The sequence below is a fragment of the Bacillus rossius genome, assembly GCF_032445375.1.
Source record: "Bacillus rossius redtenbacheri isolate Brsri chromosome 4 unlocalized genomic scaffold, Brsri_v3 Brsri_v3_scf4_2, whole genome shotgun sequence".
Taxonomy (NCBI): domain Eukaryota; kingdom Metazoa; phylum Arthropoda; class Insecta; order Phasmatodea; family Bacillidae; genus Bacillus; species Bacillus rossius.
In genome coordinates, this window is record NW_026962011.1 from 3,177,153 (window position 1) to 3,201,637 (window position 24,485).

The following is a 24,485-nucleotide window of genomic DNA, read 5'->3' on the forward strand; positions in this document are numbered from 1 at the left end:
GAGCTTGCTTCATAGGGACCATGTAGGAATGGCCTATAAGAATGGTATTCACTTTTGGTAATGTCGTCATCGTATTGTATCGGCTGTTCAATTTCTAAAATACTATCGGCCATTTTGATTAACTTTATACCCCAAATTCTTAAGTAAGCGTACGTTTATATACATATACATATATACATATACATATATATGGGCGAGTCTGTAAAGAGAGTAGCCCATTTACTACTCTACTACTTCTCTCTGTTAGATACAAAGTGTAGTTCTGGAAGTGATGATAGTATCTGAGAACAGCGTATTTTTTTTAAAAAAATTTCTTTCTGGTAAATGCAGAAAGTTACCGCACAAATGGAGTGAGCAGCAGCGTCAAGGCGCAGGAATGCCGCAGTATCGGCCGTCACCGACGACGCCGGTGAAGATGACGGGGAGTCGAGGTCGTGGTCTGCCGCGAGGAGGGGCGTCGGAGAGGGCGGTGCAGCAGAACCACTGCACGACTCCATGTTCGGGTAACAACGATGGCCGTCGAGGACGATCGGGATTTTTCTTTTTATAAATTAATTTACCCTAATAGTAAGACGAAATGACTTGTCATTTCCAGGAGAATTAGGCCAATCAAATCCCAAAATAGGTACCATTAAATCCTTGGTATTCGAAGGATTCAATATGCGAGAAAAATTATTCTAAGGAACATATTAGAGGATTTTGAGTAAACTAAAAAATTCAACACCGATAACCTCTGAAGTTTACTGATTCAATTTATTTTCTTCATGCATATCCTTTTAACACTCACCAAGATATTGTAGTTTTAACATGTAAATATATACAAATATAAACACTATATACATAGTGTATATATATTCTACAAACTATGTTTGTGAAACAAACATTATTTAAAGTGTTCACTATTACAAAAACACAGTTGATAATAATATTTTATTTTTAACTCTTGAGACCTACATTAATCCAGTTCGAGATTTGTATTAGAGAAAACTAGCATTCGACCCATCACTACTTACAAGTAATGCAATACGTGTTGGTCACGTTTACAGTTATGTCCACAATATCGTTTACAGTACCCGGATTTTTTTTTTTAAATCGTAGGGTTTGATAACTTGTACGTTAAATAATGGGGAGGGGGCTCGACGAGATTATTTCCCCCTAGACGGGCCTGGTGCAGCGACAAAGTGGGGAGGGGATGCCTCTATCTGCAGTAGGCCACCACGACTCTGCGGTCGCAGCTCTTAAAGCAGCACTCATCCACGAGGCTCCGCCGCTGGCGCCCGGGTCTGGAGACGTCCGCTTCGTAGCCACGCCAGGCTGCCACCTCCGCCGCGCCTGCAACAACACACGGTCGCAGCCTGGCTTCCGGCCTGTTCACGGAAACGTTCTCAAAAATCATCCCCGTCAAGTGTAGCCCTTTTTTTCCATTCCCAACTCGGGCTTAAAGGAGGAAGTGTATTAATTATTTTTTCCACCTGATGGTTCATGTTTTCACTCTCGGGCGCGCGCGACCAGTAGCTTCAGACGTTGTGCCGAGCGAGGTGGTAAAATTGGCGAAACACTTCACTCGCACTTCGAAGACCCGGCTTCGAGTACCTGATTTTGGTTTTTAACATAGTTTCCCAAATGACTCCAGCATGCAAGTACTGTAATGGCTCATTGCCATAGGCTTTGGTCAACTCCTTTGCCAGTGAGTGTGTCCAGTTCTAATTACCTCGTCGACCAGACGCAAAAAAAAAAAAAAAAAAAAAAAACAACTTGCACTCAGGCCAACACGTCCGATGTCAGGATTTGCTAGACTTTTATATTTTGATAACGTTGTCTTTGTAAAATAAATGCCACCGAGCAGTTGACAGCTTTAAAATCAACCAAAACTTTGTAAAATAGTTCTTTAACTTTGACTTCACACAAGCCTACAATGCCCGTTGTTTATAGAAAGCCTCAGTTACGTCACAACAAAAAAATTATGATGATATATACACCCATTTAAAAAACATCTTACAACACTAATTATTACTATTTATAGATGAATCTTCACAACTACGAAGGCTTCTTATCTGGAACTATAACAATGAACCTCTTAAGACGGTATACCAAGATATTCGGGTAAGGTAGTGAATGAGAACTACCTTGTTGGGATAAAACTGTAACCTAACTCGCAGAGCGTATTCCAGAACGTGTCCAAACCCAATACCTGCTAGGTAACGAAAAAGCAACCGTTTTAATAAGCTGTGTCTTGCACGAGGCTACAAACTGATTTCAATGCATTCTAGCGGATGTTTTGCAACCGTCGGTACATTTGCTACGCCAAATATCCTACAGATAGCAGCACTAGAACGCGTGCGAATTAAATTGTGTAATTTTAATTTTTTCCAAATACTTTTAAATTTTTGATTGTCTTGTTATTACCATTAAACTGTATACAATATATTCCAGAATGGTTTCTCTATCATAAAGTTTTATTCGCTTGGTACTTCCCTGAAGATCACAGAAATAACTATATACGAGTTAATGGACGAAATCAACGAAAAAGTGACCTCAGCACATGCGCGTAATTTTGGCAACAGAACCACAACAGATAGGACAACATAATCGGTTGCCTAAAATAAAGGAGTGGCTGTGTCCTCTCGTGCACTAGGAATACGGTTAGGGTATAGGTGTAGCATATTCAACACCTACACCCTTATTTTTGTGTCTTTGAAGGGGCGACTGAAATGCTGCCCCTTGGAAGGGCAGCCCTTCAGGATTTGTCTGGCAATGGTTTGTTTGTACATTGACTGGAAGGGCAGCCCATCCAATTTCTGAAAACATGTTTCTTTAAGTGTTTAAATAATCCTGAAAACTTGCCCCTTGGAAGGGCAGCCCATCAGGATTTTTCTGACTGTAGTGTTTTCGAAAGTTTGTCTGAATTGTTGCCCCTTGGATGGGCAGCCCTTCATGATTTTTCTGTCAGTGATTAGTTTGTAAAGCGACTGGAAGGGCAGCCCTTTCTGTATCTTAAAATGTGTCTATTTTCGTAATTTTATAATCCTGAATTGTTACCCTTTAGAAGGGCCGGCCTTCAGGATTTTTCTGACAGTGGTGGTTTTGAAAGGTTGTCTGAATTGTTGCCCCTTGGATGGGCAGCCCTTCAGGATTTTTCTGGCAGTGGTTAGTTTGTAAAGTGACCTAACCTAACCTAACCTAACCTAACCTAAACTAACCACTGTCAGAAAAATCCTGAAGGGCTGCCCATCCAAGGGGCAACAATCATACAACCTTTCAAAAACACCACTGTCAGAAAAATCCTGAAGGGCTGCCCTTCCAAGGGGCAACAATTCAGACAACCTTTCAAAAACACCACTGTCAGAAAAATCCTGAAGGGCTACCCTTCCAAGGGGCAACAATTCAGACAACCTTTCAAAAATACCTACCTTATGGATTCTAATGGATGTTTTATCAGTATCCAATATGTCGGAAGTTCCCATTCCCACATCTGGGCCAAGACTTGGCTAAGTATCCAGGTACTCTAATTATATAAAAGTGGAGTTCTGCTGGTCTGTTTGCTACTCATGTCTCAACTACATGTGAGGGATCAGAATGACGTATGTTCTGGTTGTAACCAATGCCGAGGTGGTTTATCGGAGTCTCACAAATAAGCAGGAAGAAAATGGAACACAAAAAAGTCTTAGAAAACTATATTTTAGTGAATTTGTGGTGATGGGCCCACACAACTTACTATTTATCATATTACTATTAATTTCACGTGTCTCTCCATGTTGAAACAGGCATCGAAACATTAGAACAGCAACTTATTTTTTTCACCTGGTTTATTCTAAAGCGTTGACGTGTCTCGAGCTATGATTATTATTATTTTTTGTAATTTAATGTTTTTGAATAATACTACAGAACCAGACGTCATGAGTATATAACTATGTTTCATGATTCTTCATAAAATAATCGAGTCTGTTTTTTTTAATTGATTCATGCATTTATATGGTGTATTGTTAGTCGTGTGCCTACAGGAAAATAAATCTAAAAAAAATTAAATATTCAAATAATACAAGTGAGAAAATATTTTATCAGTAAGTTCAGTCAAAATATCTAAATCTAAACATAAATCCATTTGATACTTGCATTCGGTTGAAAGGAATTTATCAGCTTAGCTGGCAATAAGTTCAAAGACAGAAAACATTATAATTGCCTTCAGTAAACCGCATGTTGCTGCAAACATTTCTTACGATATCCACTAAATGGTGTCCACAAGCTCGAATACGGATATTTGGGTGTGACGTCACGCTGAGTGCAACGGCAGACAGCAGAAGCAGCCTTAAGGAGAGTATCGGAGTCATCTGGAATCACAAGGACGCCGAACTTGTTGGCGGCGACAAATCAAAAATATAACTAGATAGACTAAGATTTTTCAAAAAAAACAAAAAAACAATCGCACTAGTAGTATATAATAGGGGCTCCGAGCACTGGCTTCTGGCTGTGGTGTGTGGCCGAACCACCACCATCTTGGATTGTGACGACACGGCGGCCATCTTGGACTCAAAAATTCCTCGAAATTCCTTAAAAAGACTCAAAATGACTCAAAAATTCCCTTTTAGAGGAAAATTTCCCGTTTTAGTCCTTAAAAATACCATCACCTTGAAATGTCCATATAGAGGCTTAAGCATCCATGTCTACAGCCTCCGATAAGCCTCTGACGTCATCATGGAATATGTCATCTTGGATTATGACGTCACCATTGCAAATTCTGTTACGGCCGCCATCTTTAAAATATTTATTTATTATCCGATATTAATGAAAAAATTATAAAATTAATATAAAATTCAATTAATAAAAATTTGATAAAATAATTTTAAAAACATACATTTACGATATGGAGCTCGGCGTCCTCAGTTAGAACCTGGTGAGAGCAAAAAAACATGGTGACCGAACCTCCCTCACGGTGGCTGCTGCCAGACTGACAACATCCACTTTTTTCATAGCATATATATCATCACCTAGTATGACGTCATGTCCGCCATCTTGAAAATCCGTAATTTTAATGCTATAGATTCAGGGAAAATTAAAAAAAAATCTTTAAAAAATTATTTAATCGAATAGATTAATAAAATAATCTTTAAAAACACCTTTGCACTTTCGTTACGGCAGCCATCTTGGATTATATCAATGTTGCATGTTTCGATACGTCCCGCCATCTTGGTCGAGTACGATGCTATCCTTACACTTTATGTTACGAACGCCATATTGGATCCTATTAATGTTGCAATTATTGTTTTGGCAGCCATATTTAAAATTATTATTTATTATCCGATTTTAATGAAAAAATACCAAAATTCCTCAAAAATTAACTTAGAATTATGATTGATTAGATCGATTTCCGTCCTAGGTTTGAAACTGCTAAGAGCAAAAAACAAAAGATTCTTACTCCACAGAAGCCACCTACAGACTGACCTACCACCAATACAAAGGTATATCGACAGCTGGTATGACATCATGTCCGCCATCTTGTATTCGTCCGCTGGAGGCCGTCATCTTGTTTTCGTCTGCTTGAGTGTCCTGGCGACATGTTAGTATAATTATTTGTTCACAATACCTTGGACTGTGACATTGACCTTGAACTTTAACCTTGAATTTTTACCTTGATCTTGAAATTTGACCTTGAACTCTGACCTTGACATTTGACCTTGACCTTGAAATCTGACCTTGACATTTTACCTTGACATTGGAATTTTGACTTTGACCTTGAAATTAACTTTGACCTCGACGACCATCATGGATCCGAAATTTTGTGTTCAGTACATGCTACCAGGAGCTACCACCTGCTAAAGGTCACTACCACCATCTTGTTTTAGTCTGCTGGAGGACACGATATTGTGTGTACTCGTCTTATAGAGTAAATTACCATAATACTTGTTTAATTCTAAACCGCTAGAGTGGAGTAATCATTAATTATTACTAAGATGCCCGCCATTTTATAATTTGGGCACCATATTGAAATTGTGTAATTATTAACTAGAGATTAGGGAAAAAATCCAAAATTCATTAAATAAATCACTCATTAATTTACATATTGAATTGATTGATTCCTGTCCTCGGTTCGATTCTTGACCAGTGACAGGTGTAACTAAATATTAAATATATTTAATATTTTATTTTCCATTACCTTTGGTGGAATTTATTAATCATTCAATCTACGATAAACAACTCAAGACAATATACCTGACCAGCGAATTAAATACAGTACCGATATGCCTTACATGAAAGTCTAATTTTTCGATAATCTGAATAACCTATAAATCGTTCATGTACAAAACCGCACATACAGGCCAAGTGTCTCCGGACCATGAAACCGAGTCATGACAATATCAGACGTATAGGCTAGTCATTTCAGGACCGCATAACCTACTTCGTCTTTAGCTAATTACAGTCAATTATACCATCGTGAAATTTTTATACATACTAAAGGACCAAGTGACCTCGAAAAATATTTTAGTAACACCAAGAGGTTTTGAACTAGTAAATATTCAGTCACTACAGATTTTAATACGCGCAATCAACAAAAATGAAAGCACCATCAACTAAAAGGCAGTACATTTGGAAGCACCATCAACAAAAAGGAAGCACATTTTGGAAGTACCATCAACTAAAGGAAGCACATTTGGAAGCACCATCAACGAAATGGCAGCACATTTGGAAGAACCATCAACGTAAAGGCAGCACATTTGGAAGCACCATCAACGAAAAGGCAGCACATTTGAAAGCTCAATCTTCAAAAAGAAGCACATTTTGGTCGCACCATCAATCAAAAGGAAGCACATTCTTCAAAACGAAAGCTAAATATCTAAAAGGAGGTACATTCTCACGTACATTCAACTCGGTAGGATGCAATCGTCAACGTTAAGTTAGGATATAATGTCGCTATCAGTCTATGAATCCATCAATTTTTAGTTTCATAAGTCATTGGCTCCAAAAGTCATTGGCTCCAACAGTCATTGGCTCCAACTGCCTTTTGCTTCAACAGCTCCAATGATATTTGGCTAGAATGCTACGAATCTAAGAGACTATGAGGACACAAGGCTACGAGTCTTCAAGTTTACGAAACTGCGAGGATACAGGACCACAAGTCTACATGAGTACTTGAGCACGAAGCTACAAGTCTACATGGCTCCAATTGCGACTTCTGTATTCGGCTGAATTTTTTCTCTTTGGCTCCATCTGCTCCACCAGCATTAAGTTATAACATTACAAGGCTACTTGGTTACGTAGCTACAAGTCTACAAGACTCCAATTGACGTATCTGTCTTCGACAGAATTTTCTCTTTTGCTCCAACTGCTCAAACAGCATTATGTTATAATATTACAAGGCTACTTGGTTACGTAGCTACAAGTCTACGAGACTCCATTGCATCATGACTACGTGACTACGAACCATGTGGTTACAAGACTGTGCGATTGCAAGTCTACATGGTTACGTCATCGCGAGGCTACAAGACTACGAAGCTTCCAGAACACGAGGTTACGTGATTACGAGGCTACAGGACTACGAAGCTTCCAGAACACAAGATTACGAAACTGCGAGGCTACAGGACTCTAACTGACTACAATAGCACCATTCAGTGGTGAGAGTTAATTTATCTCATGCAAAATAAACTGTTAAAAGTAGTGTCGATTATTGACAATAGATGACACCACATGTTGCTTACAGGTAAACATTATTTAGTTATTTTATGTAGGATGCGGGATGCTCACTAACGATCGCAAAATAAGGATGGCTTCGCTAGACACCAAGGAAAAGGAATTTCGTCTTGCATGTTAGTGCTTCACAGATGTCTCATGGTATATTATTTCACTGAGTATCTGAATAAAATTACTTGTCTTAGCCACCAAGTTCCAAGCAGTTTGTCTCAAAGCATATTATTTGACTGAGTAATGGTTGTTTATTTTTTGAATTCCACCTGGTAAAAAAAATTGCAAGTGCTGATTTAGTAGCAGAAATTCACGAATTAAATGTAACTCCAAATAAAATTTCATGTCTCATTAGGTAAAAAATTCTTAATGCAGAGTGCGGATTCTCAGAATAGACAGAAGCACTTAAAATATTTAATAAAAAAAATAATAAAAAATTTAAATGAAAAAAAAATCACAAAAATACATACATTTCTGGCTTGTGAACTTCTCATTGATGAGCCAAGACAGTTCTAATACAAGCCAGCAATTTATGTATTTTTGTAATTTTTTTTCATTTAAAGATTTTATTATTTATTTTTATTAAATATTTTTCTGTTATTTTTAGATATGATAAAAGGTGTGATGGTTTTCTCCGCGTGCTCCCGATAATTCTTGTCAATACGTTTGCTCCTGATTATTCTTGTTAATATGAAGATGGTTTTCTCCGTGTGCCCTCGATTATTCTTGTCAATACGTTTGCTCCTGATTATTCTTGTTAATATGATGGTGGTTTTCTCCGTGTGGTCCTGATTATTCCTGTGAAATTTTCAAGTGCTTCTGTCTATTCTGAGAATACGGACTCTGCATTAAGAATTTTTTACCTAATGAGACATGAAATTTTATTTGGAGTTACATTTAATTCGTGAATTTCTGCTACTAAATCAGCACTTGCAATTTTTTTTACCAGGTGGAATTCAAAAAATAAACCATTACTCAGTCAAATAATATGCTTTGAGACAAACTGCTTTGAACTTGGTGGCTAAGACAAGTAATTTTATTCAGATACTCAGTGAAATAATATACCATGAGACATCTGTGAAGCACTAACATGCAAGACGAAATTCCTTTTCCTTGGTGTCTAGCGAAGCCATCCTTATTTTGCGATCGTTAGTGAGCATCCCGTATCCTACATAAAATAACTAAATAATGTTTACCTGTAAGCAACATGTGGTGTCATCTATTGTCAATAATCGACACTACTTTTAACAGTTTATTTTGCATGAGATAAATTAACTCTCACCACTGAATGGTGCTATTGTAGTCAGTTAGAGTCCTGTAGCCTCGCAGTTTCGTAATCTTGTGTTCTGGAAGCTTCGTAGTCCTGTAGCCTCGTAATCACGTAACCTCGTGTTCTGGAAGCTTCGTAGTCTTGTAGCCTCGCGATGACGTAACCATGTAGACTTGCAATCGCACAGTCTTGTAACCACATGGTTCGTAGTCACGTAGTCATGATGCAATGGAGTCTCGTAGACTTGTAGCTACGTAACCAAGTAGCCTTGTAATATTATAACATAATGCTGTTTGAGCAGTTGGAGCAAAAGAGAAAATTCTGTCGAAGACAGATACGTCAATTGGAGTCTTGTAGACTTGTAGCTACGTAACCAAGTAGCCTTGTAATGTTATAACTTAATGCTGGTGGAGCAGATGGAGCCAAAGAGAAAAAATTCAGCCGAATACAGAAGTCGCAATTGGAGCCATGTAGACTTGTAGCTTCGTGCTCAAGTACTCATGTAGACTTGTGGTCCTGTATCCTCGCAGTTTCGTAAACTTGAAGACTCGTAGCCTTGTGTCCTCATAGTCTCTTAGATTCGTAGCATTCTAGCCAAATATCATTGGAGCTGTTGAAGCAAAAGGCAGTTGGAGCCAATGACTGTTGGAGCCAATGACTTTTGGAGCCAATGACTTATGAAACTAAAAATTGATGGATTCATAGACTGATAGCGACATTATATCCTAACTTAACGTTGACGATTGCATCCTACCGAGTTGAATGTACGTGAGAATGTACCTCCTTTTAGATATTTAGCTTTCGTTTTGAAGAATGTGCTTCCTTTTGATTGATGGTGCGACCAAAATGTGCTTCTTTTTGAAGATTGAGCTTTCAAATGTGCTGCCTTTTCGTTGATGGTGCTTCCAAATGTGCTGCCTTTACGTTGATGGTTCTTCCAAATGTGCTGCCATTTCGTTGATGGTGCTTCCAAATGTGCTTCCTTTAGTTGATGGTACTTCCAAAATGTGCTTCCTTTTTGTTGATGGTGCTTCCAAATGTACTGCCTTTTAGTTGATGGTGCTTTCATTTTTGTTGATTGCGCGTATTAAAATCTGTAGTGACTGAATATTTACTAGTTCAAAACCTCTTGGTGTTACTAAAATATTTTTCGAGGTCACTTGGTCCTTTAGTATGTATAAAAATTTCACGATGGTATAATTGACTGTAATTAGCTAAAGACGAAGTAGGTTATGCGGTCCTGAAATGACTAGCCTATACGTCTGATATTGTCATGACTCGGTCTCATGGTCCGGAGACACTTGGCCTGTATGTGCGGTTTTGGACATGAACGATTTATAGGTTATTCAGATTATCGAAAAATTAGACTTTCATGTAAGGCATATCGGTACTGTATTTAATTCGTTGGTCAGGTATATTGTCTTGAGTTGTTTTTCGTAGATTGAATGATTAATAAATTCCACCAAAGGTAATGGAAAATAAAATATTAAATATATTTAATATTTAGTTACACCTGTCACTGGTCAAGAATCGAACCGAGGACAGGAATCAATCAATTCAATATGTAAATTAATGAGTGATTTATTTAATGAATTTTGGATTTTTTCCCTAATCTCTAGTTAATAATTACACAATTTCAATATGGTGCCCAAATTATAAAATAGCGGGCATCTTAGTAATAATTAATGATTACTGCACTCTAGCGGTTTAGAATTAAACAAGTATTATGGTAATTTACTCTATAAGACGAGTACACACAATATCGTGTCCTCCAGCAGACTAAAACAAGATGGTGGTAGTGACCTTTAGCAGGTGGTAGCTCCTGGTAGCATGTTCTGAACACAAAATGTCTTATCCATGATGCTCGTCAAGGTCAAAGTCAAAATACAAGGTCAAGGTCAAATTTCAAGGCCAAGGTCAAATGTCAAGGACAAGGTAAGATTTCAAGGTCAAGTTCAAATGTCAAGGTCAAAGTTCAAGTTCAAGGCCAACTTTCAAGGATCAATGTCTAATTTCAATGTTAAGGTCAAATTTCAAGGTCGAATTTGAAGGTCAAAGTACAAGTCAAAGTTCAAGGTAAAGTCCAAGGTCAAGGTCAAAGTTCAAGGTCAGGTCAAAGTTCAAGGTCAAGGTCAAAGTTCCTGTCAAGGTCAAAGTTCAAGCTCAAGGTCAAAGTTATAGGTCGTCACAGTTCAAGGTATGGTGAACAAAATTTTACTAACATGTCGCCAGCACACTCTAGCAGACGAAAACAAATGACGGTCTCCAGTGGACTAAGACAAGATGGCGGACATTACGTCATACCAGCTGTCGATATATACTTTGGTATTGGTGGTAGGTCAGTCTGTAGGTGGCTTCTGTGAATGAAGGATCTGATGTTTTTTTGCTCTCAGCGGTTTCGAACCAAGGACGGAAATCGATCTAATCAATCATAATTCTAATAAGTTAATTTTTGAAGAATTTTGGAATTTTTTCATTAAAATCGGACAATAAATAATAATTTAAAAAATGGCGACCATAACGATGATTGCAACATTAATAGGATCCAATATGGCGGTCGTAACATAAAGTGTAAGGATGGCATCGTACTCAACCAAGATGGCGGGACGTATCGAAACATGCAACATTGATATAATCCATGATGGCTACTGTAACGAAAGTGCAACAGTGTTTTTAAAGATTTTTATTAATTAATTCCATTAAATAATTTTTTAATGATTGTTTTAATTTTCCCTGAATCTATAGCATTAAAATTACGGATTTTCAAGATGTAGGACATGACGTCATACTAGGTGATGATATATATGCTATGAAAAAAGGTGAGGTGGTCAGTCTGGCAGCAGCCACCGTGAAGGAGGTTTGGTCACCATTTTTTTTTTTGCTCTCACCAGGTTCTAACTGAGGACGCCGAGCTCCATATCGTAAATGTATGTTTTTTAAATTATTTTATCAAATTTTTATTAATTGAATTTTTTATAAATTTTATAATTTTTTCATTAATATCGGATAATAAATAAATATTTTAAAGAAGGCGGCCGTAACAGAATTTGCAATGGTGACGTCATAATCCAAGATGACATATTCCATGATGACATCAGAGACTTATCGGAGGCTGTAGACATGGCTGCTTAAGCCTCTATATGAACATTTCAAGATTATGGTATTTTAAGGACTAAAATGAGAAATTTTATTTCGAAACGGGACTTTTTCCCTCGAAAACGGGAACATTTTCCTCTAAACGGGAATTTTTGAGTCATTTTGAGACATTTTTGAGGAATTTCGAAGAATTTTTGAGTCCAAGATGGCCGCCGTGACGTCACAATCCAAGATGGCGGTGGTTCGGCCACACACCACATCCAGAAGCCAGTGCCCGGAGCCCCTATTATATACTACTCGCACTCCCTACACCTAACTTATATTTTCCATAATTTCCGACTTATTTCACCGAAACCTTATATTGCTAACATTTTAATGTTTCATCCTCACTCAAGTACATACTATACAGCAGGGACGCAAATAAATCTCTAGGATTCGTAGTGAAGGGCCATAAGGATTATTGCAGGGGGTGAGGGGGATAGTTTTTCTCGTTTTACCGACCCAAGTCATCTCTAATTAGTCAGCTTGTATGGTTTTTGCTGCACATATTTTGGCCTAAACATATACAATTAAACAAAAAACTTTTAAAGTATACATAAAATTTGCCGTTAAATATATTTTTACTTTTACATTTATCAAACCCGTTTCACTGTCACCATTTTGCAAGCGAAAGCGAACTCTCGGCGTGAGGGGCTTCTACTTCCTGGGGGTACCACCTCCCCCCTTATCAACGCCTATTCTATACAGGATGTAGTATTTCAGTATCTGATATACTAGTCGAAACTGTGGGTATGTACTCACGACATGTGGAAGAAGGCGGAAAAACCAGTGTACATACAGGTCTGGAAATGCTTCCTTTTTATCGCTACAAGTAGGAGGTGCAAGGGGGTTTTGTGACCAATGTAAACATTGCGCCAGAACCCCCAGGGGGCCGCCATCTTTCTTCATGGAGGCCGCCATTGTTGTTGACATTGGTTACCAGGGCGCGCCACCGTCGCCACCACTGGAGGCCGCCATCTTTTTTCCGTCTGCTGGAGGCCGCCATCTTAGTTCAGCCTTTAGTTACCAGAGCGTGCCACCGTCGCTCCGAAGGCAGGAATTGTATACAAAAAATTCTGGGTGGCATGGGGATTCGATCCGTGGGACGCAGCAACGTCGTAGTTACAAGGCAGACGCCTTGACCACTAGATCACAAGATCAGTTGAAGTATGGGGAATTAAATAACGAACATATGCTTTAAAGAAGCTATGTTTAACCCACCATGTCTTTAAATTTCCAGTATGCTTAAAAGCCCCGCCATACTATCTATGTCTATAAACCCCCACCACTCCACAACCGCCGCCATGTTGTATGCTTAAACAGTCAAATTTCGAGAAAAGAAATCCGCCATGTTTAAAGCAAACTCCCACCATTATGCTTAACCCGCCATGTTTTAAATTTCCAAAAAGAAATAAAATACCGCTATGCTTAAAACACCCATACTTAAATTTCGAAAAGAAATAAATATGCAGCCATGTTTTTAAATTTCGAAAAGAAACACCTCCAACCCCCACTACAAGTAAGCTTAAATAATGCCACCAACCCCCACCATCACCACTATGCTTAAACCACCATGTTTAAATTTCCAGTATGCTTAAATAATGTCGCCATACTAGCTATGCCTAAACCGCCATGTTTTTAAATTTCGAAAAAAAAAAGTACGCTTAAATAATGCAGTCATTCTAGCTATGTCTATAAAACCCCGAGCATGCTAAAATAAATTACCGCCAACCCCCCTCTTCGAGTATGCTTAACCGCCATATCTAATTTCCAACCACCATGTTTAAATTTCGAAAATAAAATGCTTAAGGTGCCATGTTGTATGCTTAAAGCAAACCGCCATGTTTAATTTCCAACAACCATATTTTAAAAAATTTCCAACCTCTATGCTTAAAAGACACCACCACCCAGAGTATGCCGCTATTATTAAATAATGCCGCCATACTAGCTATGACTAAATACCTGAGAGCAACATAACCTCAAAAAATCCCGTGCACAGAGAGCGAGATGTTGTCCGCTGGAGCGAAACTCATGAACTGCGTAATTATAATCCCCACATCATATTATAAGCATAATAATGTCTTTAAATATTTAAAAATATAAATTTTTCCAACACTGTGTGTGGAAATGCTTTAGTGGTACAAGCATAGTTAAAAAACCATGGTTAAAAAAATGTAGGACCTCTATTGTGGTAGATCACATTCAAATAGTAATAAGCATAGTAAAAATTTATAATATTTTAAAAACAATGTGTTAAGTATTAAGCATAGTTAAAATTTATAATATTGTAAAGATAGTTAAGTATTAAGCATAGTTAGGAAAAAGACTATTATTTTACATCAAGTACAAACGTCGTGCTGAGAGCTGGAAGCCTCGTTCGTGCGCCGGCGAGCAGGAATGTATTAAGCATAGTTAGGACCCCTACACTTAACACGTAGCATTAAGTAATAACATATTTAAAATTGTAGGAATGCTCGACCGTGGCACGATCGCCAGAAATAAACCAAATAGTGTGAAGCGACATGTACCAATAAGCATACATAAAAAAAACTCACCGGAACGCACACCACCCACCCCGGCGACGTGTAACTAATAAATATAATATAAATGTTGTGTAGAAAGCTGCAAGCATGTTCTCACACCGGTAGCCGCGATGCGTCTGCGGGGATCTGTTGACAAAAAGCCTGACGCTAGTGAAAGTGTTTACTGATACACGCGCGATGCCGGAACAGGGTCGGAGGGGGGAGGAGAAAGCTGTTATTCAGTCACTCCCGGACATCGACGGCGAGGTAGAAACAAAACCGGAGGGGGGAAGGATGAGAACATTGTTATTCACTCCCGGATACCGACGTCAAGACACATCCTAGTGTCGAATATCACAGGCACTAATCCAGGTCTTTACGGAAATGGGAAACCCTTTCCACGACACTAGGAAACGTTCGCCACACTTTTTATGAATTTTATTCACTAAATAAGTGTCGGAGTACGCAGTTACTTGAATCTCAGGACCATAAAAGCCGCCTTTAATTTCATTACCGTCCAAATCACTCAAATGAAACACACATGGAAAAATATTCGTAACTTTGACCACTCTGAAAACTTCGTGCGACCACCTCGGTTTGAATCCCTTCTCAAACATCATCTTGTGTTTTGATATACGTACATACATACCCACACGAGCCTTTAACATTCTAGAATCTATTTTCTTAACATATCTGTAAACTGTTTGTAGCTAAGAGTTATCCCTCACAGCATTCGAGGCCATGCCTATAGTGCGGTGGAACCTATTATTGTAGACAGAAAGTAATTTCGGTAAAAGTATAAGCCACTTATAGTTTCGTTGTGCCGAGAACTCATGGTAAAGCATATCCTTTAATGTTCTATCAAAACGTTCTACAACAGACGACTTGACTTCGCTATAACTAGAGTAATGATTAATTGCATACTTTTGCATTAAGGCTTGAAAATGTTTATTATAAAATTCCGCTCCAGCGTCGCTTTGAATATTCTTAAAACTTCCCGCCTCATTTAAAATACTCTTCATGGCCGCAGTGACTAATATTCCCATCTTTCGTTTAACTGGAACCGCATAAGCACGTTTGCTAAAAACATCTATAGCACTAAGGATGTACTTGAAACCGCTATTTATCCTGCTGTACGGAATCATCTCCACCAAATCAATCTGTAATAAATCGCGAAGCCCATAGGTCAACACAGGTCTACGAGGAAAAATTCTGTGAACTCCGCGATGCAGTTCATTAGCAATCCCACGTTGTGCGACACTCATTTCGCTATATATCCAGCTTCCCTCAACTCTTCAAGAATAGATATCACCTCGTTGCTATGTCCGGTATGGCCAGCAGCTTGCGAGGCCATTATTAATCTGAGGCGAGCAACAAGCTGGTTCGGGTTGTCCCAATAGATAAATTGCTTTGTGCGTTGCAAATCCAATGTTTTTTGTAACAAACCACTTCCTCGCTGAGATGAGTCAATATTCGGAAACAATCCCCTAATGAATTCAAACATTGCATGCGTTTCGCTTTTATAACGTTTTGTCGTAGGATCATTTCTTTTATAATAAGCATTTGTAATATCTATAGTAAATGTCCGTATTGTTTTAAGGCGGACTCGGAGTAGGTGTGCGGCACAGGGCGGAACAATAATTTGAATAAGCCGGGAGCAGCCTGTATCAATTCTTCGTTGACGCGAATTAAATTATAATCATGAAGAAATACTTCCGTATCCCCTAAGAACCAACGGTTGTTGCGTTTATAGAGACCATAGGTCCCATCACCCGAGCGAAGGTTGTAGCTCCATAAATAAGACTGTAATTCACCCAATGAATCATTCATAACATTGCAAATGTTTAGGTATTCTGCCATAAGTTTGACCTAGGTAAAAACAATCAACATGTGCGTGTCGACCCATAGAAAAATACTGTTTTATGATTCCTTTTTTCTCACACATTATATCGTCAAACACAAACACTGAATTGACCCTGGCCTCGCTAGGAGGTATCACATCAGCATTTTCCGTATACTGTAAAAATCCCAAACCTTCCACCGCTCTAAGATTCGTAGCTAACCGTTGATACTTTGGTTGGTGCAGCGAGTTTGAATATAGATAAACATTCTCGAACCGAAGACCGTTCGGTTCCTCGAGTAAACTAAGTGGGACACATGTTTTTCCGCATTCGGACGGACCGACAATCAAACATCTTATTGTCGAAAGTAATAAAGAACCATGCCGAGACACGCGAGCACTGGCTTCATCAGCCTGTGTAATCCGCACAGACAGCGACTCGCGCTGTCGCACTACTTCCATCACGCAACTAAACAGAAAACTATAAAAACAGCATACTTATACTAACTCGAATCAGTATAGTGTAATGCATTGTACAAAAAAGAAGGTACAAAGAGGTGGAGGAATAATAAACTCTGTTATTAACAAGCTGCCAGTAGAAGTACATCTGCCAGGATAAAATTTCTGCGGTCCGGGAACGAAACTCGCCAAGAGACTAGCACGCGGTGATACAGGTATCAATTCCCTTGACGAGGCGTGTCGTCTCCACGATATTAGCTATTCTAAAAGTAATAACCTACGTGACAGACACACAGCCGACGGTATATTAGCGAACCAAGCCGCACAAATAGCAAAGAACCCCGCAACGAAATTCGGTGTAAAGATTGCAGCGTGGGGAGTCAATAAGATGATGAGAGTAAAACGTAAGATTGGCGGCGGTGTCTCAACAAAGAAAAACCGCGCGAAAAAAGGCGGGCTACTACCTTTCATTTTCCCAGCGCTGGCAGCGTTAGCCAGTTTGATTGGTGGAGCGGCGGGTATAGCCAAGACGGTGAACAACACACAGCACAATAGTAAATTGCGGGCACTTGCAAAAAACGGTTCGTGCCTATACCTGCATCCCTACCCAGAATCAGGGGGAGGGGTCAAGCGGTGAAGAAGGAAGAGGGGCGGGAAAAGGAAATGAGGATACTGAGTAACCTGCCAAAGCGAGCTCTTACCACCACAGACTTAAAGACAGCAATTAGGAAATTAAAAATCCCACATTTTAGAAATGTGTTTATGAAGGATAAATTACCCACAAAACCATATCACAACGAGTGCGGTATTATTAATTTAGATACGAGTAAGGGACTTGGAACGCATTGGGTAGCGTATGCCAAGGCCAGTCATACGGCTCTGTATTATGATAGTTTTGCAGACCTGCCGCCCCCTTTAGAAATGCAGCGATACCTGAGAGGCTGAAAAATAACATATAATTACGATAGACAGCAAAAGTTAAACTCATTCAACTGCGGTCATTTATGCATAAAGTTTCTCATCTCATTATATAAGAGAACCTGCTTCGAAAAAACATGTGCATCACGCTAATACTAAGTGGAAACACATCGGAACTGTGTTCAACACACTTCCCACCGATCGACGTAAGTGATGGGTTATGGCAGCTCGCTCTCGTGGATTTTACCGTATACAATTCCATCCCGAACGTGGACGAAAACAACCGGATGTTTAGGTACAGCTGAAGAACAAAGAGATGTTGCGAGAGATTAAATTACCTATAGGCTCCTACGAAGTTTTAGACATTGAAACGTATATTAAACAACACCTACCCACAGACATAATGTTTTTGTTGAAAGGTAATCCAAACACTCCACAATGCGTATTGCACAGCAATGCACAAATTGACTGCACCGGCGACTGTTCCCTTGCCCCGATGCTTGGATTCGAACCGGAAGTCTATGAGGCGAATAAAATTCACGAGTCGACCCAGCCCGTAAACATGATGCCGGTAAAAGTGATTAGAATCACGGCGAATATCATTGGCCACAGCTTTCTTAGTGGAAAACCAAAGAGTACGATACACGAATATTCCGCGAACGTTCCTCCAGGATATAAGCTCAGTGATACGCCTCAAACACTCATTTACAGTCCAGTTACTGTGCAACAAATACGAGAGTTGGTTATTAGAGTGGTAGACCAGAACGGTAAATTAATCAACTTTAGATACGAGGTGATTACACTACGCTTACATTTGAAAAAAGTATGGGGGTAAGATACTTTGGTTTGGATAAAGGGGCGGGGGTGAGCAAGCATAGAGCCAGTACAAAAGCAAATATCAAGCGGTTAACACCTGCCAATGTGAGGTTCCCTAAAAAATTAGGTTTCAAAGTATTTCCAAATGGAATATAGTATACTCGATGTGCAACAATCACCACAGTTTGACGATGCAGTCTCAAAATGTGAAATGCACACGTACAAACCATACATTGCGGGACCATACGAGCCAAGTTCCGAGATAGTTATAGCAATACAATACTCTGACGTGTATACGCACATTGCTTAATCGTTTCTGCGAATTCACGGTGCATTCACGAAACCAAACGGTCAAAAACCAGACAATGCAAAAATCGTAAACAATGGTATACTACATATGATAAATCGAATATCATTCGAACTTAACGGCGTGACAATCGACGAGGTACGCGAAGTTGGAATTGTGACAACGGTGAAAAACTATTTATCGCGCACGCGTGATGAAAAATCCGTAAGTAAGATGACGGGATGGTGTCCGGACGGCGATTACAGTTTACCACTTACAGCGCAAGGCGAGTTTGAAATATGCGTCCCGTTGAACCAGTTGCTAGGTTTTGCAGAAGACTACAAACAAATATTAATAAATTGTAAACAAACGCTCATTATAATCACCGCAACAGTTATATTTACGCTATAATGGACATAAGCGATCAGCCACAGCAAGTGACATTAAGTTTGCAATCTATCGACTGGCTTGTTCCGCATGTAACGGTAAGCCCCGCCCAGCGCACACGACTGTTGAAAATGGTTGAAAAAGGTCGCGACATAGATATGGCTTTCAGATCGTGGGGAGTAGAAGTTTACCCGAGTTTACCACCATCACAGAGTGTCAGTGGGGCTGTAAAATCTAGCTTCTCCAGCGAACGCCCTCGTTATATAATAGTGGTGTTTCAAACCGGCAGGCATAATGTTCTAGCCGCAAACAAATCTAAATTCGATCATTGTAATTTACAAAATATCAAGGTCTATCTTAATTCCGAGGCGTATCCATATTCGGACCTAGCAATAAACTTTATGAATGGTTACTACCTACTTGCATATAATATGTACTCGGAATTTCAAGCGAGCTACTACGGTAGACTAAATACACCTCTACTTGACCCGGAGGGATTTAAAGATAAGGCCCCTCTGTTTGTATTCGATGTGTCACGTCAAAACGAAAAACTAACCTCAACCGTCATAGATTGTAAAATAGACATTACCGCAGCAAACAATATACTGCCGCTAACACAGGCATACACAATTATCCTACACAATAGATTAGTATCGTACAACCCGAGGGATCAAAGTATTAAAATAATGAGCTAAACGCGATGTATGTTCAGTCGTGTCTCAGCTGCCATGGCGAAGTGTGTTAACCTCCAAGGCTTCTTCTCGCAGCACGGTCCTTAACCACCGTGCTGCGAGAAGAAGCCTTGGAGGTTAACACACTTCGCCATGGCAGCTGAGACACGACTGAACATACATCGCGTTTAGCTCATTATTTTAATACTTTGATCCCTCGGGTTGTACGATACTAATCTATCGTGTAGGATAATTATTGCGTATGCCTGTGTTAGCGGCGGTATATTGTTTGCTGCGGTAATGTCTATTTTATAATCTATGACGGTTGAGGTTAGTTTTTCGTTTTGACGTGACACATCGAATACAAACAGAGGGGCCTTATCTTTAAATCCCTCCGGGTCAAGTAGAGATGTATTTAGTCTACCGTAGTAGCTCGCTTGAAAGTCCGAGTACATATTATATGCAAGTAGTAGGATTATTCATGATTGTGAAACCAAAATTTGTATTCTCAATATATAGTTTGATGCAGGGTGAAGACTTTTAATATTTTGAAAACAAGACTATCATTCATAACCCACGAAACTTTTTTAATTTTGATTTTTGATTTAGAAACTTAATTAAATTGCATACCAACTGTTTTTGAAATGACATTGAGTTTTGTGAAATTCTATATATAGGTATGTATATATATAATTTCCTGACGTGAGCAATGGAGACTTTGCACTGTGCAACAGCTGTATCGTTAGAGAAACGTTTCTGCTTCAGTTTATCATACAGGCTATTAATTACTTTTGAAATCATTACTCTCTTTAATCAATCATACTATCTCAACAATATCCTAATAAAAAATTTCCACTTCTCAGTACCGAAAACAAGAAGGTATATATAAATTTATATATTCATATATTAACATATAAATCTGTTTCGTGTTTTCACTAAATATTATTTCATACTACAGAAGCACATAATTTTTTTCCTTTGAAAATTTTAACCTCTAATTTATTGAATGTGTTTTATTTTATTGTGAGTTCGACCTGAATAAAAGGATAGCATATGAAAATATCTTAAAATTTCGGGCCCATCCTCTACGTATTTAAAATTATGTTTGCCTCGATATATTAATAGCAAGAGGAGGGGGTAACTTCATTTTGACCAAGGAAATGTCTTTAAAATATGCCTAAATTACATGCAACGACTTAGAATTACTATCGTTTGTTACTGACACCGTATTGCACGGAGCCACGCGGCAAAATAAACTGTACCGACATAAAACGAACGTACCTCGTCTGTTTGCTGTGAAGTATCTTCGAGACTGGTCCGTCACAGTTTCACTGTCAGCTAATACTACAGTTACACTAGTTTATATCACATTTGGTCCGATAGCGTCCGGGCAGAGGTCAGTATTCGCGTTCCTTGACCCTGCTGACCAATAACGGATCAAAGGGGAGAGAGTGGGATAAAACTGCTCTTATTTTAGACCACAATTTACTTTGGATAACATGAAGTTTCCGGGGGAAAAGAAATCATGATTTGAACACAAGACCTTACTTTCCCTCCACTCTTTCTTTTTTCTCACAAGCTTCTGGTCCCCCGCAAGTGCTCCTGACCGATTTAAGAATTACGTGAGACGCTCTTGGGTTTAACGGTTTTCTGCCATCACTAATTTTCAGACGCGGTACCGAAAATTTCAAACTATCAATCCACAGAAGATAGTAGAACGTCGTCTGTAATTTGTATCCCTAAAAGTCTTAGCTGGATTCAGGCTAATATTATAACATAAACTGAGTGATTTTTTTTAGCGGTTCAGTAGTTTGTTATATCATAAATTAATATTAAAATCTCAACCAAATATATGGAATAATCGCCTGCATTAAAAATTGAAATTCGACATCAAAACTGACCGTCCATCATGCATCTGTTGCCTTGGTTTATAAAAGTCTGTAGACGCTGGCCTTGTTCTTTAGCAAGAATAACAACTCGTCAGTTGTAAGGGCTGGAATCACGCGATGAAATATAAAATAATAATTAAATATGCCATGTTCTCGTACCATATCTCAAGGTAATTTCTTATAATTTCCCTCAATTAGGATAAAGTATTATAAATTAAAGGTGACAACATGACGTGCTATAATTTTCTGTGAAATCACCCTCTTTGCAGAAAACTATTGGCATTTCTTTCAGTTTACCGTGTGAAAACCTCCGTATATCAAGTAACAAAAAAAATTAGTTGTCTGTAAATTCGGTTTACGGGCGATAGTTTAACGTGGCAACGCCATAACAAAACATTGATGAAATGATTGCATACTTTTATGAATAAAATTGATTCATTTTTATTGAATGATCACTATTTTGTATGTATACAAAGAAGGAATGAAATGAAATCTACAATTTAATTGATAAATTTACTTTTATTTACATTCATTAATTCAAATATGTTTATTAATTTAACGAAGAGATTATTTTAACTATAACTTTTGTAAATGTTTGCTATTTAACTTCTTCCAATCTGTGTTATTCTGTTAAGGATAGGACGATGATAGGAAAAGTAGGAAACGAATGGGAGTGTTTCAAGTTTAATGTGCCTCGAAAAAGTCAAATCGATGGTTGTTCCAATCGAGTGACAGAGAGATAGATGCGGCGCAAGCGTAAAATGAGCGTAACGGGACACACCATAACGGGACACAGCGTAACGGGACAATGTGCGTAACGGGACACTTTTTCGTGCGTGCAGCCGGCGTTCATCGATTTATTAGACGTTGTCACGTTAATAATAGATATAGAAATTGTGCAGAATATAGTTGTGCTAGACAAAAAACTTGTGAAACAGGGAATCACTTTCAAATTGAATAGTTTTATCTTAACGTCTCGTCGACCTAGATAGAGGTCATTAAAAACGATGAAAGCTACTGAAATGCTAATGGAGCATTGAAGAAATGAATTGTTTGGGGAGATGGGAGTTCCCAGAGAAATCCCAACAACTCACCGCAGCGTGTGCCACGTTTGCCACTTGCAAAAAATCGGTGTTCGATACCTCCGACGACCGAATCACTTTCAAAGTGCAAAATGAAAAGAAAAAAAGATCTGCCACCGTTTATGAAAATATATTAGCTTTTACCCGCCGCTTCGCTCGCGTTGATGTCCTCAAATAATTATCAAAGATCATTGCAAAGAAAATTAAATAATATGGTAATAGTTTTTTTATTGTGTGACTGGGATCATCAGTATTTAAAAATTCTAACATACAATTTAGTTTAAAAAACTGAAAACATGCTTTATTGAAATATGTTTCACTATTACAAAAAATAAATAATTTTAAATACTAACATTTAAAAAAGTTAAAAGTATTAACGTATAATAAATTATTCTTTTCTTTAGAATATCTTAAGTGTTATTCTAAGATGCTCCTGTATACTATTTTATATGTTCTTCTGTCCGGTGCAAATATGTGTAGATTTCGGGCATTGGACACACGCGAACAGGCTACATATAGTTGGCCATGGGAAAAGCATGGCTTTTCCAAATGCACCCCTACTACCTGCAATGTTTGCCCTTGCGCTTTGTTAATGGTAACAGCAAAACTAAGCCTGACGGGAAACTGAACTCTTTTGAATTGGAACGGTAGATCACTGGGGATAATTGGAATTCGAGGTATGATAACACTTTCCCCTTTACCGACACCTGTAAAAATAGTGGCACCAAGTATATTCTGCCCTAATTGTGTGATGCGAAGCCTCGTTCCATTACATAGTCGAGGAGCATCTAGATTTCACATAAGCATAACTTGTACATTTAGTTTCATTTGAAGTTTATGTGAAAGTACACCCGAAGGTTCAAGTGAATTTAAAAACTCCGCAGGATATGAAGTGCTTTGTTCTGTATCCATGATTGTATCTATTGACAAATACTCGTTCATTTCCCCTTACACCTCTTTTAAAATATGTGTTGATTTTATTAACGATATAATTTTTTGGCGCCAATACTGCTCTTGCGCACAATCACTCACTGATCACTATTCAAATTTTGTTGCAAGTCCGGGAATACTTGAGTAATAAGATCCACATCATTTTCTACTAAATTACCAAATTCTCTTGAAAGTAAAATATAACCTTCAGCATCAACGTCCAAAAAACCATCACCGAAGAAAATAAACAGACACCTAACCTCAAAAATTAAAGAAGTTTTAGTATTGCTTGGTGGTGACAGAAAAATAAAACTGAATAGTGAACTGACTGCTGGTATTACAGTATTAGTTTGGAGAACTATTTAATTTACTTATTGAAACGCCAGATAGCGTTAAATTTCATTCAAATTACTCAAAATTTCAGTCGGACGATCATACATACTAATATCAATTTGTTTGCCATTCGGAAAAAAATATTTTTTTATAAAAAGGGTCCTATGTCCTTTATTATACCCTAGAAAATATTCGTACAAAAGTTCATGATGATCGGTTGAGTAGTTTCCGCGTGAGAGCGTAACAAACAAACAAACAACCAAACAAACTCAC

At 38.4% G+C, this 24,485-nt stretch overlaps 1 protein-coding gene across 1 annotated transcript; it reads right to left on the reverse strand.

The window, feature by feature from the left end:
• Window positions 1-734: 734 nt before the first annotated feature.
• Window positions 735-21,886, reverse strand: LOC134542271 (uncharacterized). Its single transcript, XM_063386392.1, has 4 exons — window positions 21,880-21,886; window positions 21,260-21,322; window positions 4,218-4,328; window positions 735-1,332 (listed from the first exon to the last, which is right to left on the reverse strand). The coding sequence occupies exons 1-4, from the start codon at window positions 21,884-21,886 to the stop codon at window positions 1,199-1,201; spliced, it is 315 nt and encodes a 104-aa protein (XP_063242462.1). The 3' UTR covers window positions 735-1,198.
• Window positions 21,887-24,485: the final 2,599 nt, after the last annotated feature.